Raw genomic sequence first — 16468 nt, 5'->3', positions numbered from 1 at the left:
TATATACTGTGTGTATATAGTTATCCCCCCCCCAGCTTATATACTGTGTGTATATACTTATTCCCCCCCAGCTTGTATACTGTGTGTGTATATACTTATATACTGTGTGTATATAGTTATCCCCCCCCCAGCTTATATACTGTGTGTATATAGTTATCCCCCCCCAGCTTGTATACTGTGTGTATATACTTATCCCCCCCCCCAGACTATATACCGTAACTTCCCGGACACGTGGACGGTGACATCAGAGATGTGATTGCTGCAGTCAGAGAGGACGATGGTCGGCCGTCCTGCCGCGTCACTTCCCACCCTCAGCCCCACCGAGATGCTGAGTCCCTGCACCTTCACATCGAATCCGCCGGATGTGGATCTAAGAGAAAAAGGTCAGAATCCTCTCAGAACAACCGAGAAAACATCTAAACTGGGAGAGAGAGAGAGAGGCGTCCTATGGGGATAGGTGGCAGCAGGGAGCACTGTGTCACACCACTTCCTGCCGGACATACAGCAGCTGATAAGTACTGGAAGACTGGGGAGAATACACCACTTCCTGCAGGACATACAGCAGCTGATAAGTACTGGAAGACTGGGGAGAATACACCACTTCCTGCAGGACATACAACAGCTGATAAGTACTGGAAGACTGGGGAGAATACACCACTTCCTGCAGGACATACAGCAGCAGATAAGTACTGGAAGACTGGGGAGAATACACCACTTCCTGCAGGACATACAGCAGCAGATAAGTACTGGAAGACTGGGGAGAATACACCACTTCCTGCAGGACATACAGCAGCAGATAAGTACTGGATGACTGGAGATTTTTAGATAGCAGTAAGTTACAGATCTGCATAACTTTCTCTCCGGAGTTTCCCTATAAAGGGTTATTCCCATCATAACATTCCTGGACTATCCACCGGATGTATGGAAAGGAGTATTGGGCTCCGCCTCTTTAAGGGGCTGCCCACCTTCTTTACCCAAGGTTAAACCCGGACAGCTCCCCCTCCATCAGGCACAGGTGGCACATCACCCCCGAGCCCGCTCCCCCTTCCATCAGGCGCTGGTGGCACATCACCCCCGAGCCCGCTCCCCCTTCCATCAGGCGCTGGTGGCACATCACCCCCGAGCCCGCTCCCCCTTCCATCAGGCACAGGTGGCACATCACCCCCGAGCCCGCTCCCCCTTCCATCAGGCGCTGGTGGCACATCACCCCCGAGCCCGCTCCCCCTTCCATCAGGCGCTGGTGGCACATCACCCCCGAGCCCGCTCCCCCTTCCATCAGGTGCTGGTGGCACATCACACCCGAGCCCGCTCCCCTTTCCATCAGGCACAGGTGGCACATCACCCCCGAGCCCGCTCCCCCTTCCATCAGGCGCTGGTGGCACATCACCCCCGAGCCCGCTCCCCCTTCCATCAGGCACAGGTGGCACATCACCCCCGAGCCCGCTCCCCCTTCCATCAGGTGCTGGTGGCACATTACCCCCGAGCCCGCTCCCCCTTCCATCAGGCGCTGGTGGCACATCACCCCCGAGCCCGCTCCCCCTTCCATCAGGCACAGGTGGCACATCACCCCCGAGCCCGCTCCCCCTTCCATCAGGTGCTGGTGGCACATCACCCCCGAGCCCGCTCCCCCTTTCCATCAGGCACAGGTGGCACATCACCCTGAGCCCGCTCCCCCTTCCATCAGGCGCTGGTGGCACATCACCCCCGAGCCCGCTCCCCTTTCCATCAGGCACAGGTGGCACATCACCCCCGAGCCCGCTCCCCCTTTCCATCAGGCACAGGTGGCACATCACCCCCGAGCCCGCTCCCCCTTTCCATCAGGCACAGGTGGCACATCACCCCCGAGCCCGCTCCCCCTTCCATGAGGTGCAGGTGGCACATCACCCTGAGCCCGCTCCCCCTTCCATCAGGCGCTGGTGGCACAGCACCCCCGAGCCCGCTCCCCCTTCCATCAGGCGCTGGTGGCACATCCCCCCCGAGCCCGCTCCCCCTTCCATCAGGCACAGGTGGCACATCACCCTGAGCCCGCTCCCCCTTCCATCAGGCGCTGGTGGCACATCACCCTGAGCCCGCTCCCCCTTCCATCAGGCGCTGGTGGCACATCACCCTGAGCCCGCTCCCCCTTCCATCAGGCGCTGGTGGCACATCACCCTGAGCCCGCTCCCCCTTCCATCAGGCGCTGGTGGCACATCACCCTGAGCCCGCTCCCCCTTCCATCAGGCGCTGGTGGCACATCACCCTGAGCCCGCTCCCCCTTCCATCAGGCGCTGGTGGCACATCACCCCCAAGCCCGCTCCCCCTTCCATCAGGCGCTGGTGGCACATCACCCCCGAGCCCGCTCCCCCTTCCATGAGGTGCAGGTGTCACATTACTGTCTCCGCTGATCCTGCCCCCTCACTGGGCACTATTACTGGGGGGTCTTCAGTCCTTACATGAAGTGAGCCTTGACCCGCCATCTGCCGCTGATCTCGATGAAGGCTCCAGAGATGGAGAGCTTTAACCCCACCGCGGGGACGGGGCTGATCTGTGAGGAGGGCAGCTGGAAGTTCCGGATACTCAGACTGGAAGAGAATAACACCTCATCAGCTCAGGGCACATGTGGACACCAGTGTTGTCTATCTTGGGGGGTGGGGGGTGGGTACTATGGGTTTGTTAAAGGGGTACTCCACTCACACATATATTTTGATATGTTGCTGCCCACGATGAGACTAACAATTCCTTCCATACTTGTTGTTATCTATTCAGTCTCCTTCCCCCAGTTCTCAGCTGCTGCTTTCTGCTGAAGACACAAAAATCTGTGTGAGAGCTTTTATCTCTGTCTCCCTCTCCTCTGCAACCTCCTCTTTTTATCTGCCGCATTGTAGCTTCTTTGTAATGCTGGAGGGATAATCAGAGTTCCTCAGCAGCCTGACCTCAGAACAAATTCCCAGCATTACAAAGAAGCTACAATGTTTCAGATACAGCCTGCCAGGTACTTGTTTACATCAGCCGTCTCAGAAGGGAGGGAGGAGGAGGGGGAGACAGAGAGAAAAGCTCACACACATTTATTACAGCATGATGAGACTCGTGTGTGTGTGTGGGGGTGGGGGGGTGTATATAGGATATGTATACGCCTGTGTGTCAATATACAAGATAATATTCAGAGTTTGGTAGAACCTGTACAATTTATACGTTTTTGTCTTTTATTTATTTTTTACCTGTTGAAACTGTACTTGACTTTCCCCACAGGGGTGTGTGCCGAGCCCGAGAAGTCTGGGAGATGGATCCTGGATAGTTGCTGCTGCAGAACAGCCATTCCCTCCTGCCTCGCTGAGGAGAGAAGAAGGAGATCCAGCGGAAGTGACTATATAAGATGGTGATCCAGAGGAAGTGACTGTATAAGATGGTGATCCAGAGGAAGTGACTATATAAGATGGTGGGATCCAGAGTAAGTGACTGAATAAGATGGTGGGATCCAGAGGAAGTGACTATATAAGATGATGGTCCAGAGGAAGTGACTATATAAGATGATGGTCCAGAGTAAGTGACTGTATAAGATGGTGGGATCCAGAGGAAGTGACTGTATAAGATGGTGGGATCCAGAGTAAGTGACTATAAGATGGTGATCCAGAGGAAGTGACTATATAAGATGGTGATCCAGAGGAAGTGACTATATAAGATGGTGGGATCCAGAGGAAGTGACTGTATAAGATGGTGATCCAGAGGAAGTGACTATATAAGATGGTGGGATCCAGAGGAAGTGACTGTATAAGATGGTGATCCAGAGGAAGTGACTATATAAGATGGTGGGATCCAGAGTAAGTGACTGAATAAGATGGTGGGATCCAGAGGAAGTGACTATATAAGATGGTGGGATCCAGAGGAAGTGACTATATAAGATGGTGGGATCCAGAGGAAGTGACTGTATAAGATGGTGGGATCCAGAGGAAGTGACTATATAAGATGGTGGGATCCAGAGTAAGTGACTGAATAAGATGGTGGGATCCAGAGGAAGTGACTATATAAGATGGTGGGATCCAGAGGAAGTGACTGTATAAGATGGTGGGATCCAGAGGAAGTGACTATATAAGATGGTGGGATCCAGAGGAAGTGACTATATAAGATGGTGGGATCCAGAGGAAGTGACTATATAAGATGGTGGGATCCAGAGGAAGTGACTATATAAGATGGTGATCCAGAGTAAGTGACTGTATAAGATGGTGGGATCCAGAGGAAGTGACTGTATAAGATGGTGGTCCAGAGGAAGTGACTGTATAAGATGATGGTCCAGAGTAAGTGACTGTATAAGATGGTGGGATCCAGAGTAAGTGACTGAATAAGATGGTGGGATCCAGAGTAAGTGACTGAATAAGATGGTGGGATCCAGAGTAAGTGACTATATAAGATGATGGTCCAGAGTAAGTGACTATATAAGATATAAGATGGTGGGATCCAGAGGAAGTGACTGTATAAGATGGTGGGATCCAGAGGAAGTGACTATATAAGATGGTATGCAAAAGAGGAGTCTGTGGAGCCTCATCGAAGAGTCTCAAAACACAGGACTAGCCAGATATCCCTCCGGGAAGGACCCAGCCAAGTGGCAGCTCCTTTTAGGAAACCACCAAATCCACCATATTAAGTAGCCCTATAAGTCAGTGTAATGACAAGGGATAAACCAAGGCTAGGTAACCATCCACTAGGCATTGCTCCCACCTAGCCAGAATCCTGCTCCACACTGATGAGGGGCAACACCCCGAAACAGCTGTCTGTGGATGGTTACCTAGCCTTGGTTTATCCCTTGTCATTACATTGACTTATATGGCCACTTAATATGGTGGATTTGGTGGTTTCCTAAAAGGAGCCGCCCCCTGGCTGGGTCCTTCCCGGAGGGATATTTGGCTAGTCCTGTGTTTTGAGACTCTTCGATGAGGCTCCACGGACTCCTCTTTTGCATACTCATGTTTCCCAGGGGGCAATGCACCTAGGACTTCACTGCATTGAGCGCTTTCATTAGCAGCCGGCAGTGTTGTCATTTGGCTGTTCTCCCTGAGTTCAGCAATCTGTTTCTCTTATATAAGATGGTGGGATCCAGAGTAAGTGACTGTATACGTTGAGGGCTACACAACAACATGGAGATAACATCAGAATTTCTGTCCAGTTTTTCCTGCTTAGAGAGTAGTCAGGGCTGTATTAGAGGTGTAGACCTCTGAAGAAGCTCTTTCTGGAGAAATATGTCGGGGCTGTGATACATTTCATGCAGTCTGTAATCTGCGGATATTGGTCTCCATGTAAGTAATTTTTGGCTGTTACCTAGACTGGTGACCGGCCGATCCTCCGATATAGAATCACCGGGGGTTACCTCATTACGCAGACTGGTGACCGGCCCATCCTCCAATACGGCATCACCGGGGGTTACCTCATTACCCAGACTGGTGACCGGCCCATCATCCGATATAGCATCACCGGGGGTTACCTCATTACCCAGACTGGTGACCGGCCCATCCTCCGATATAGCATCACCGGGGGTTACCTCATTACCCAGACTGGTGACCGGCCGATCCTCCGATATAGCATCACCGGGGGTTACCTCATTACCCAGACTGGTGACCGGCCCATCCTCCGATAAGGCATCACCGGGCGTTACCTCATTACCCAGACTGGTGACCGGCCCATCCTCCGATATAGCATCACCGGGCGTTACCTCATTACCCAGACTGGTGACCGGCCCATCCTCCGATATAGCATCACCGGGCGTTACCTCATTACCCAGACTGGTGACCGGCCCATCCTCCGATATAGCATCACCGGGGGTTACCTCATTACCCAGACTGGTGACCGGCCGATCCTCCGATATAGCATCACCGGGCATTACCTCATTACCCAGACTGGTGACCGGCCCATCCTCCGATAAGGCATCACCGGGCGTTACCTCATTACCCAGACTGGTGACCGGCCCATCCTCCGATATAGCATCACCGGGGGTTACCTCATTACCCAGACTGGTGACCGGCCCATCCTCCGATATAGCATCACCGGGGGTTACCTCATTACCCAGACTGGTGACCGGCCCATCCTCCGATAAGGCATCACCGGGCGTTACCTCATTACCCAGACTGGTGACCGGCCCATCCTCCGATATAGCATCACCGGGCGTTACCTCATTACCCAGACTGGTGACCGGCCCATCCTCCGATAAGGCATCACCGGGCGTTACCTCATTACCCAGACTGGTGACCGGCCCATCCTCCGATATAGCATCACCGGGCGTTACCTCATTACCCAGACTGGTGACCGGCCCATCCTCCGATATAGCATCACCGGGGGTTACCTCATTACCCAGACTGGTGACCTGAAGGATCGGTGGCTTCTGCAGTTTTTCCTCTGATACAATTTCCCACCAGTGGTTGAGATCAGGGCTGACGACTCGCCGCCATGTAAGCCATTGGGTGGGATGTACAGGTAGAGTGTCAGTGGGCCCTGTACCCCTATACCGCTATACCCTCTCCCCCAGTACATGTGCGGCACTGGAGCGGCTGGGTTTCTGGGGTTCCCTAGGTCACGTTTGTACCCGTTTATATAGACTCTGTATTTACACGCTGGGTTACTTCCTTCTAGAAGCCGCCGCCCCCGTCCGTGTCTGACCCCAGGGCCCCCGTCCGTGTCTGACCCCAGTGCATGCGAATGAGTCTGAGCTCCAATAACAATGGCAAACCTATATCCATATAGAACAAGAAGCGGCATCGCAGGAACAAATCAGTCTCCTCCTCCTCTATAACACTATATATCAGCCTCCTCCTCCTCTATAACACTATATATCAGCCTCCTCCTCCTCCTCTATAACACTATATATCAGTCTCCTCCTCCTCTATAACACTATATATCAGTCTCCTCCTCCTCTATAACACTATATATCAGCCTCCTCCTCCTCTATAACACTATATATCAGCCTCCTCCTCCTCTATAACACTATATATCAGCCTCCTCCTCCTCTATAACACTATATATCAGCCTCCTCCTCCTCTATAACACTATATATCAGCCTCCTCCTCCTCTATAACACTATATATGTCTCCTCCTCCTCTATAACACTATATATCAGCCTCCTCCTCCTCTATAACACTATATATCAGCCTCCTCCTCCTCTATAACACTATATATCAGTCTCCTCCTCCTCTATAACACTATATATCAGCCTCCTCCTCCTCTATAACACTATATATCAGTCTCCTCCTCCTCCTCTATAACACTATATATCAGTCTCCTCCTCCTCCTCTATAACACTATATATCAGTCTCCTCCTCCTCCTCTATAACACTATATATCAGCCTCCTCCTCCTCCTCTATAACACTATATATCAGCCTCCTCCTCCTCCTCCTCCTCTATAACACTATATATCAGCCTCCTCCTCCTCTATAACACTATATATCAGCCTCCTCCTCCTCTATAACACTATATATCAGCCTCCTCCTCCTCTTATAACCACTAATATCAGTCTCCTCTTCCTCTATAACACTATATATCAGTCCTCCTCCTCCTCCTCCTCCTCTATAACACTATATATCATCCTCCTCCTCCTCCTCCCTCCTCCTCTATAACACTATTATATCAGCCTCCTCCTCCTCTATAACACTATATATCAGCCTCCTCCTCCTCCTCTATAACACTATATATCAGCCTCCTCCTCCTCCTCTTATAACACTATATATCAGTCTCCTCCTCCTCTATAACACTATATATCAGTCTCCTCCTCCTCCTCTATAACACTATATATCAGTCTCCTCCTCCTCCTCTATAACACTATTATATCAGTCTCCTCCTCCTCCTCTATAACACTATATATCAGTCTCCTCCTCCTCCCTCTACTAACACTATATATCAGTCTCCTCCTCCTCCTCCTAAACACTATATACTCAGTCTCCTCCTCCTCTATAACACTATATATCAGTCTCCTCCTCCTCCTCTATAACACTAATATATCAGTCTCCTCCCTCCTCCTCTATAACACTATATATCAGTCTCCTCCTCCTCCTCTATAACACTATATATCAGTCTCCTCCTCCTCCTCTATAACACTATATATCAGTCTCCTCCTCCTCCTCTATAACACTATATATCAGTCTCCTCCTCCTCTATAACACTATATATCAGTCTCCTCCTCCTCCTCTATAACACTATATATCAGCCTCCTCCTCCTCCTCCTCCTCTATAACACTATATATCAGCCTCCTCCTCCTCTATAACACTATATATCAGTCTCCTCCTCCTCCTCTATAACACTATATATCAGCCTCCTCCTCCTCCTCTATAACACTATATATCAGCCTCCTCCTCCTCTATAACACTATATATCAGCCTCCTCCTCCTCTTCTATAACACTATATATCAGTCTCCTCCTCCTCTTCTATAACACTATATATCAGCCTCCTCCTCCTCCTCTATAACACTATATATCAGCCTCCTCCTCCTCTATAACACTATATATCAGCCTCCTCCCCCTCCTCCTCTATAACACTATATATCAGTCTCCTCCTCCCTCCCTCTATAACACTATATATCAGTCTCCTCCTCCTCCTCTATAACACTATATATCAGCCTCCTCCTCCTCCTCTATAACACTATATATCAGCCTCCTCCTCCTCCTCCTCCTCTATAACACTATATATCAGCCTCCTCCTCCTCTATAACACTATATATCAGCCTCCTCCTCCTCTATAACACTATATATCAGCCTCCTCCTCCTCTATAACACTATATATCAGTCTCCTCTTCCTCTATAACACTATATATCAGTCTCCTCCTCCTCCTCCTCCTCTATAACACTATATATCAGCCTCCTCCTCCTCCTCCTCCTCTATAACACTATATATCAGCCTCCTCTCCTCCTATACACTATATATCAGCCTCCTCCTCCTCCCTCTATAACACTATATATCAGCCTCCCTCCTCCTCCTCTAAAACACTATATATCAGTCTCCTCCTCCTCTATAAACACTATATATCAGTCTCCTCCTCCTCCTCTATAACACTATATATCAGTCTCCTCCTCCTCCCTCGTATAACACTATATATCAGTCTCCTCCCCCTCCTCTATAACACTATATATCAGTCTTGCCTCCTCCTCCTCTGATAACGTCCTATTTATATCAGTCTCCTCCCTTCCTCCTCTTATAACACTATATATCAGTCTCCTCCTCCTCTATAACACTATATATCAGCTTCCTCCTCCTCCTCTATAACACTATATACAGTCTCCTTCGCCTCTCCTCCTATAACACTATATATCAGTCTCACTCCTCCTCCTCTATAACACTATATATCAGTCTCCTCCTCCTCCTCTATAACACTATATATCAGTCTCCTCCTCCTCCTCTATAACAAAATAAATCAGTCTCCTCCTCCTCTATAACACTATATATCAGTCTCCTCCTCCTCCTCTATAACACTATATATCAGCCTCCTCCTCCTCCTCTATAACACTATATATCAGCCTCCTCCTCCTCTATAACACTATATATCAGTCTCCTCCTCCTCCTCTATAACACTATATATCAGCCTCCTCCTCCTCCTCTATAACACTATATATCAGCCTCCTCCTCCTCTATAACACTATATATCAGCCTCCTCCTCCTCTTCTATAACACTATATATCAGTCTCCTCCTCCTCTTCTATAACACTATATATCAGCCTCCTCCTCCTCCTCTATAACACTATATATCAGCCTCCTCCTCCTCTATAACACTATATATCAGTCTCCTCCTCCTCCTCCTATAACACTATATATCAGCCTCCTCCTCCTCCTCTATAACACTATATATCAGCCTCCTCCTCCTCTATAACACTATATATCAGCCTCCTCCTCTCTTCTATAACACTATATATCAGTCTCCTCCTCCTCTTCTATAACACTATATATCAGCCTCCTCCTCCTCCTCTATAACACTATATATCAGCCTCCTCCTCCTCTATAACACTATATATCAGTCTCCTCCTCCTCCTCCTCTATAACACTATATATCAGCCTCCTCCTCCTCTATAACACTATATATCAGTCTCCTCCTCCTCCTCTATAACACTATATATCAGCCTCCTCCTCCTCTATAACACTATATATCAGTCTCCTCCTCCTCCTCCTCCTCCTCCTCTATAACACTATATATCAGTCTCCTCCTCCTCTATAACACTATATATCAGTCTCCTCCTCCTCTATAACACTATATATCAGCCTCCTCCTCTATAACACTATATATCAGCCTCCTCCTCCTCCTCCTCCTCTATAACACTATATATCAGCCTCCTCCTCCTCCTCTATAACACTATATATCAGCCTCCTCCTCCATCACACTTCTTGAGAACATTTCCTGAGTTTCGAACATTTATCCAGAATTCCTCCCATCCTTCCTCTGTATGGGCAGCTGTGGATTCCCCCCTATGGCTGTGGATCCCCCCCCCCCCCCCCCCCCCCCCCCCCTCCTTCCCCCCCCCCCCCCCCCCCCCCCCCCCCCCCCCATGGGCGGCTGTCACCTCCGGCCGGTCACCTGCTTCATTGTGAAACACTTTCGAACTAGAAGGCCACATTGTGCAATAATGAACTTTTTCTCTCTCTTTCATAAGAGAGAACTGTTCTGGGGATTTTCCCATCATACTGTGTGATTAGAGAGCTGTGTAATAAGTGGAGCTGGATATTATATATGATGATATAACTATTGATGGAGAACACTGAGGAGGCCGTATACAGTTATCATGTCAGTGCAAAAAAAAACTCCAAACCCACCGCAAATCGCTGCAGTCTGGTGTTATAATAGTCCTATCGTAGCCGTATATTATATCGGAGGATGGTACCTGAGCCGAGGGCATGGCTGCTGCTCTATATACATCTATGGGCCATGCAGGTATACATGTCTGTGGGGGGAGGGTTATATGGTTCTATGGGGAGGTTAAATGTTTCTATTTTGGGGTATATTCGTCTATGGGGGTTATTCGTGTCTATGGGGGGGTGGTTATACATGTCTATTGGGGGGTTGTACGTTTCTATATTTTTGTATATTTGTATATGGGGGTTATATGCATCTATGGGGGTATACGTGTCTTTGGGGGGGTTTATATGTGTCTATGGAGGGTTATATGTGTCTATTGGGGGGGTTATTCGTGTCTATGGGGGGGCTATACATGTATATGGGGGGTATACATGTCTTTAGGGCAGTATATATGTCTATGGGGGAGGTGGGGGTATATGGTATCAGCTCATCCTCATTCAGATACATGGAGAGAGAATACAGAGATACAATATGGCGCAGCTAATGGACGCTATTGGTTCAGTATCTTAGAAGCTGCAGATGCTTTTCTGCTATTGGATGAATAATCTTTCTTTGCCGGATGAACTCACCATAGTCCAATCCCTTCTGTGTGATCCTCACCACAAAGCCGGGGTTCACGGCCCCTGATGCAGTCAGACATACGGCCAGAGAAAGCAGTAGGGGGGATAGGTAGGAGGACGCCATCTGTGCAGGTGCTCTCCCTCCGTCCTGTAATAGATAGATCTGCAGTCAGTGTATTTATACAGCGAGAGATGGAACCGCAAACAAGGAAGTAAGAAAGACGAGAACGAGGAAGTGAGAGACAGACGGCGGCCACACATAGTGAGTCACGTAGAGGGTATTATATCCTAATAGATGGTTGCCCATAGTCACATCTATAGTGCTATAGAGACGTGAGAGACAGACGGCGGCCACACATAGTGAGTCACATAGAGGGTATTATATCCTAATAGATGGCTGCCCATAGTCACATCTATACTACCGCCTATAGAGACGTGAGAGACGGACGGCGGCCACACATAGTGAGTCATGTAGAGGGTATTATATCCTAATAGATGGCTGCCCATAGTCACATGTATACTGCCGCCTATAGAGACGTGAGAGACAGACGGCGGCCACATGTAGTGAGTCATGTAGAGGGTATTATATCCTAATAGATGGCTGCCCATAGTCACATCTATACTGCCGCCTATAGAGACGTGAGAGACGGACGGCGGCCACATGTAGTGAGTCATGTAGAGGGTATTATATCCTAATAGGTGGCTGCCCATAGTCACATGTATACTGCCGCCTATAGAGACGTGAGAGACAGACGGCGGCCACATGTAGTGAGTCATGTAGAGGGTATTATATCCTAATAGATGGCTGCCCATAGTCACATCTATACTGCCGCTTATAGAGACGTGAGAGACAGACGGCGGCCACACATAGTGAGTCACATAGAGGGTATTATATCCTAATAGATGGCTGCCCATAGTCACATCTATACTACCGCCTATAGAGACGTGAGAGACGGACGGCGGCCACACATAGTGAGTCATGTAGAGGGTATTATATCCTAATAGCTGCCCATAGTCACATATATACTGCCGCCTATAGAGACGTGAGAGACGGACGGCGGCCACACATAGTGAGTCACATAGAGGGTATTATATCCTAATAGATGGCTGCTCATAGTCACATCTATACTGCCGCCTATAGAGACGTGAGAGACAGACGGCGGCCACACATAGTGAGTCACATAGAGGGTATTATATCCTAATAGATGGCTGCCCATAGTCACATATATACTGCCGCCTATAGAGACGTGAGAGACAGACGGCGGCCACATGTAGTGAGTCATGTAGAGGGTATTATATCCTAATAGATGGCTGCCCATAGTCACATGTATACTGCCGCCTATAGAGACGTGAGAGACGGACGGCGGCCACATGTAGTGAGTCACATAGAGGGTATTATATCCTAATAGATGGCTGCCCATAGTCACATCTATACTGCCGCCTATAGAGATGTGAGAGACGGACGGCGGCCACACATAGTGAGTCATGTAGAGGGTATTATATCCTAATAGATGGCTGCCCATAGTCACATCTATACTGCCGCCTATAGAGACGTGAGAGACGGACGGCGGCCACATGTAGTGAGTCATGTAGAGGGTATTATATCCTAATAGCTGCCCATAGTCACATATATACTGCCGCCTATAGAGACGTGAGAGACGGACGGCGGCCACACATAGTGAGTCACATAGAGGGTATTATATCCTAATAGATGGCTGCTCATAGTCACATCTATACTGCCGCCTATAGAGACGTGAGAGACGGACGGCGGCCACACATAGTGAGTCACATAGAGGGTATTATATCCTAATAGATGGCTGCTCATAGTCACATCTATACTGCCGCCTATAGAGACGTGAGAGACGGACGGCGGCCACATGTAGTGAGTCATGTAGAGGGTATTATATCCTAATAGATGGCTGCCCATAGTCACATATATAGTGCTATAGAGAAGTGAGAGACGGATGGCGGCCACATGTAGTGATTCATGTAGAGCAGTGTTTCTCAACCTTTTCAAGCCAAGTACCCCCATGCGGCAAAAAGCTTCAGTCGAGTACCCCCAAGGATATGATTGATTATAATCTTTACCCTAGGGTAGAGATGATGCGTACGTTTTGCAGCAAAATCCGCTGTGATACTCTGTACTGTTATGGTATATGGTTTTGCATTCTTGAAAGAGATTTTCATTCCGCTACCAGAATGTAGCCAGACACCTCCCCCATGTAGCCAGATACCTCCCCCCATGTAGTCAGATACCTCCCCCCCCCCCATGTAGCCAGATACCTCCTCCCCCCCCCCATGTAGCCAGATACCACCTCCCCCCCCCCATGTAGCCAGATACCTCCTCCCCCCCCCATGTAGCCAGATACCTCCTCCCCCCCCCATGTAGCCAGATACCTCCTCCCCCCATGTAGCCATATACCTCCTCCTCCCCCCCATGTAGCCAGATACCACCTCCCTCCCCCCCCCCATGTAGCCAAGATACCACCTCCCCCCCCCCCTCCCATGTAGCCAGATACCTCCTCCTCCCCCCCATGTAGCCAGATACCACCTCCTCCCCCCCCATGTAGCCAGATACCACCTCCTCCTCCCCCCCCCCCCCATGTAGCCCAGATCCCACCTCCCCCCCCCCCCCCCTGTAGCCAGATACCACCTCCTCCCCCCCCCCCCATGTAGCCAGATACCACCTCCTCCCCCCCCCCCCATGTAGCCAGATACCACCTCCTCCCCCCCCCATGTAGCCAGATGTTTTGATGGTTGATCTGATGTTGCTATTGATTAATGCTGAACTGAGAGAGGTCTGTGATGGAGTCACCCCTTGGAAATTTCTTTTCACCTCGGGGCACCCCCACTAAATAACGTTCTACGGGAAAAAAAAACATCAAGTGACGTCTTTTCCTCTCCATCCGGTCCAGGCATCCATGATGATTTCTTGCAGCTACAGTTCATTTCTTCAGAACCTGCCAGACAAACATCTTAGGCTCCGTACATTTCCAGCAACTTCCTTCCTTTTTCCCCCACCTATAGGCTCCCATACAGTAGTCATGGTGTCATGTGTAGTAAAGTGAGTAGATATGTGGGTTGCCCTCTGTATACAGGTAACCCTGTGTCCACTATATAGTAATAATGTCCCCTGCTGTGCTCTCCATATAGTAATAATGCCCTGTGCTGTGCCTCCATATAGTAATAATGCCCTGTGCTGTGCCTCCATATAGTAATAATGTCCCCTGCTGTGCCCCCATATAGTAATAATGTCCCCTGCTGTGCTCTCCATATAGTAATAATGCCCTGTGCTGTGCCTCCATATAGTAATAATGTCCCCTGCTGTGCTCTCCATATAGTAATAATGTCTCCTGCTGTGCCCCCATATAGTAATAATGTCCCCTGCTGTGCTCTCCATATAGTAATAATGTCTCCTGCTGTGCCCCCATATAGTAATAATGTCCCCTGCTGTGCTCTCCATATAGTAATAATGCCCTGTGCTGTGCCTCCATATAGTAATAATGTCCCCTGCTGTGCTCTCCATATAGTAATAATGCCCTGTGCTGTGCCCTCCATATAGCAATAGTACCCCCTACCCTCATAGTAATAATACCTCCCTCCCTACTGTTCCCCATAGTAAATGTCCCCTGCCCTGTCACATAGTAATGGCCCAAAACAAACTTCATACTCACCTAATCCTAAAACTCTCTTGTCCAGCCACTGAGCCAGGAGAAGCAAAGTGAGCCATGGGCGGCAGAGTGAGGTCTGAAGAGGAGAGAGGAGGTGAAGGGGGAAAAGAAGAGGAGAGAGGAGAAGGGAGGGAGAAAGGAGAAGTGGGGAGAGAGGAGGAAAGGGGGGGAAAAAAGTGGGAGAGGGGAGGTGAAAGAGGGAGGGGGGAGAGAAGAGGGGGGGAGAGAAGAGGGGTGAAAAGAGAAGAAGGGGGAGAGAGGAGATGACTGTGTGAGGAAGGAGAGAGGGGGTGAAAGAGGCAGGGAGGGGGGAGAGAGGAGATGATGGTGGGAGAGAGGAGAAGTGGGGACAGAGTAGGAGAAGGGGGGAGAGAAGAGGAGAAGGGGGGAGAGAAGGGGAGAAAGACGAGATGAAGGGGGGGGGACAAGATGAAGGTTGGAGAGAGGAGGAGAAGGGGGGAGAGAGGAGAAGGGGGAGAGAGGAGAAGGGGGGAGAGAGGAGAAGGGGGAGAAAGGGAGGAGAGAGGAGGTGAAGGAGGGAGGGGGGACGGGAGAAGGGGGGAGAGAAGAGGAGAAGGGGGAGAGAGGAGAAGGGGGGAGAAAAGAGGATAAGTGGGGAGAAAATAGAAGGGGGAGAAATGGAGGAGAGAGTGGGAGAGAGGAGGTGAAGGAGGGAGGGGGGACAGGGGAGAAGAAGGGGGGGAGAAAAGAGGAGAAGGGGGGAGGAGAAAAGAGGAGAAGGGGGGGAGAAAAAGAGGAGAAGGGGGGGGAGAAAAGAGGAGAAGGGGGGGGAGAAAAGAGGAGAAGGGGGGAGGAGAAAAGAGGAGAAGGGGGGAGGAGAAAAGAGGAGAAGGGGGGAGGAGAAAAGAGGAGAAGGGGGGAGGAGAAAAGAGGAGAAGGGGGGAGGAGGAAAAGAGGAGGAAGGGGGGAGGAGAAAAGAGGAGAAGGGGGGAGGAGAAAGAGGAGAAGGGGGGAGGAGAAAAGAGGAGAAGGGGGGAGGAGGAAAGAGGAGAAGGGGGGAGGAGAAAGAGGAGAAGGGGGGGAGGAGAAAAGGGGAGAAGGGGGGAGAGAAAATGGGAGGAGGGGGGGGAGAGAGTGGGAGAGAAGAGGTGAAGGAGGGAGGGGGGACAGGGGAGGAGAAGGGGGGAGAGATAAGGGGGGGACAGAAGAGGAGAAGGGGAGAGAGATAAGGGGGGGACAGAAGAGGAGAAGGGGAGAGAGATAAGGGGGGGGACAGAAGAGGAGAAGGGGAGAGAGATAAGGGGGGGGGACAGAAGAGGAGAAGGGGAGAGAGATAAGGGGGGGGGGACAGAAGAGGAGAAGGGGACAGGGGGAGAAGGGGGGAGAGAGAAGAGGAGAGGGGGAGAAGGGGGGACGAGAGAAGGGGAGAAGGGGGGAGAGAAGGGGAGAAGGGGGGAGAGAGAAGGGAGAAGGGGGAGAGA

At 50.2% G+C, this 16468-nt stretch overlaps 1 protein-coding gene across 1 annotated transcript in view; it reads right to left on the bottom strand.

The window, feature by feature from the left end:
* Window positions 1-11529, bottom strand: part of LOC138771925 (bactericidal permeability-increasing protein-like) — a 50362-nt gene extending 38833 nt beyond the window's left edge. The window contains exons 1-4 of the mRNA XM_069951928.1: window positions 11365-11529; window positions 3198-3309; window positions 2433-2561; window positions 208-370 (exon numbers count right to left, since the gene is read on the bottom strand). Coding sequence (XP_069808029.1) covers window positions 208-370; window positions 2433-2561; window positions 3198-3309; window positions 11365-11479 — 519 coding nt within the window. The 5' untranslated portion in view covers window positions 11480-11529. The remainder of the gene's footprint in view (window positions 1-207; window positions 371-2432; window positions 2562-3197; window positions 3310-11364) is intronic.
* Between the last annotated feature and the right edge of the window lie 4939 nt (window positions 11530-16468).

This window comes from Dendropsophus ebraccatus, chromosome 14, assembly GCF_027789765.1.
Source record: "Dendropsophus ebraccatus isolate aDenEbr1 chromosome 14, aDenEbr1.pat, whole genome shotgun sequence".
NCBI lineage: Eukaryota > Metazoa > Chordata > Amphibia > Anura > Hylidae > Dendropsophus > Dendropsophus ebraccatus.
This window is presented reverse-complemented; position numbering and strand designations above follow the sequence as displayed.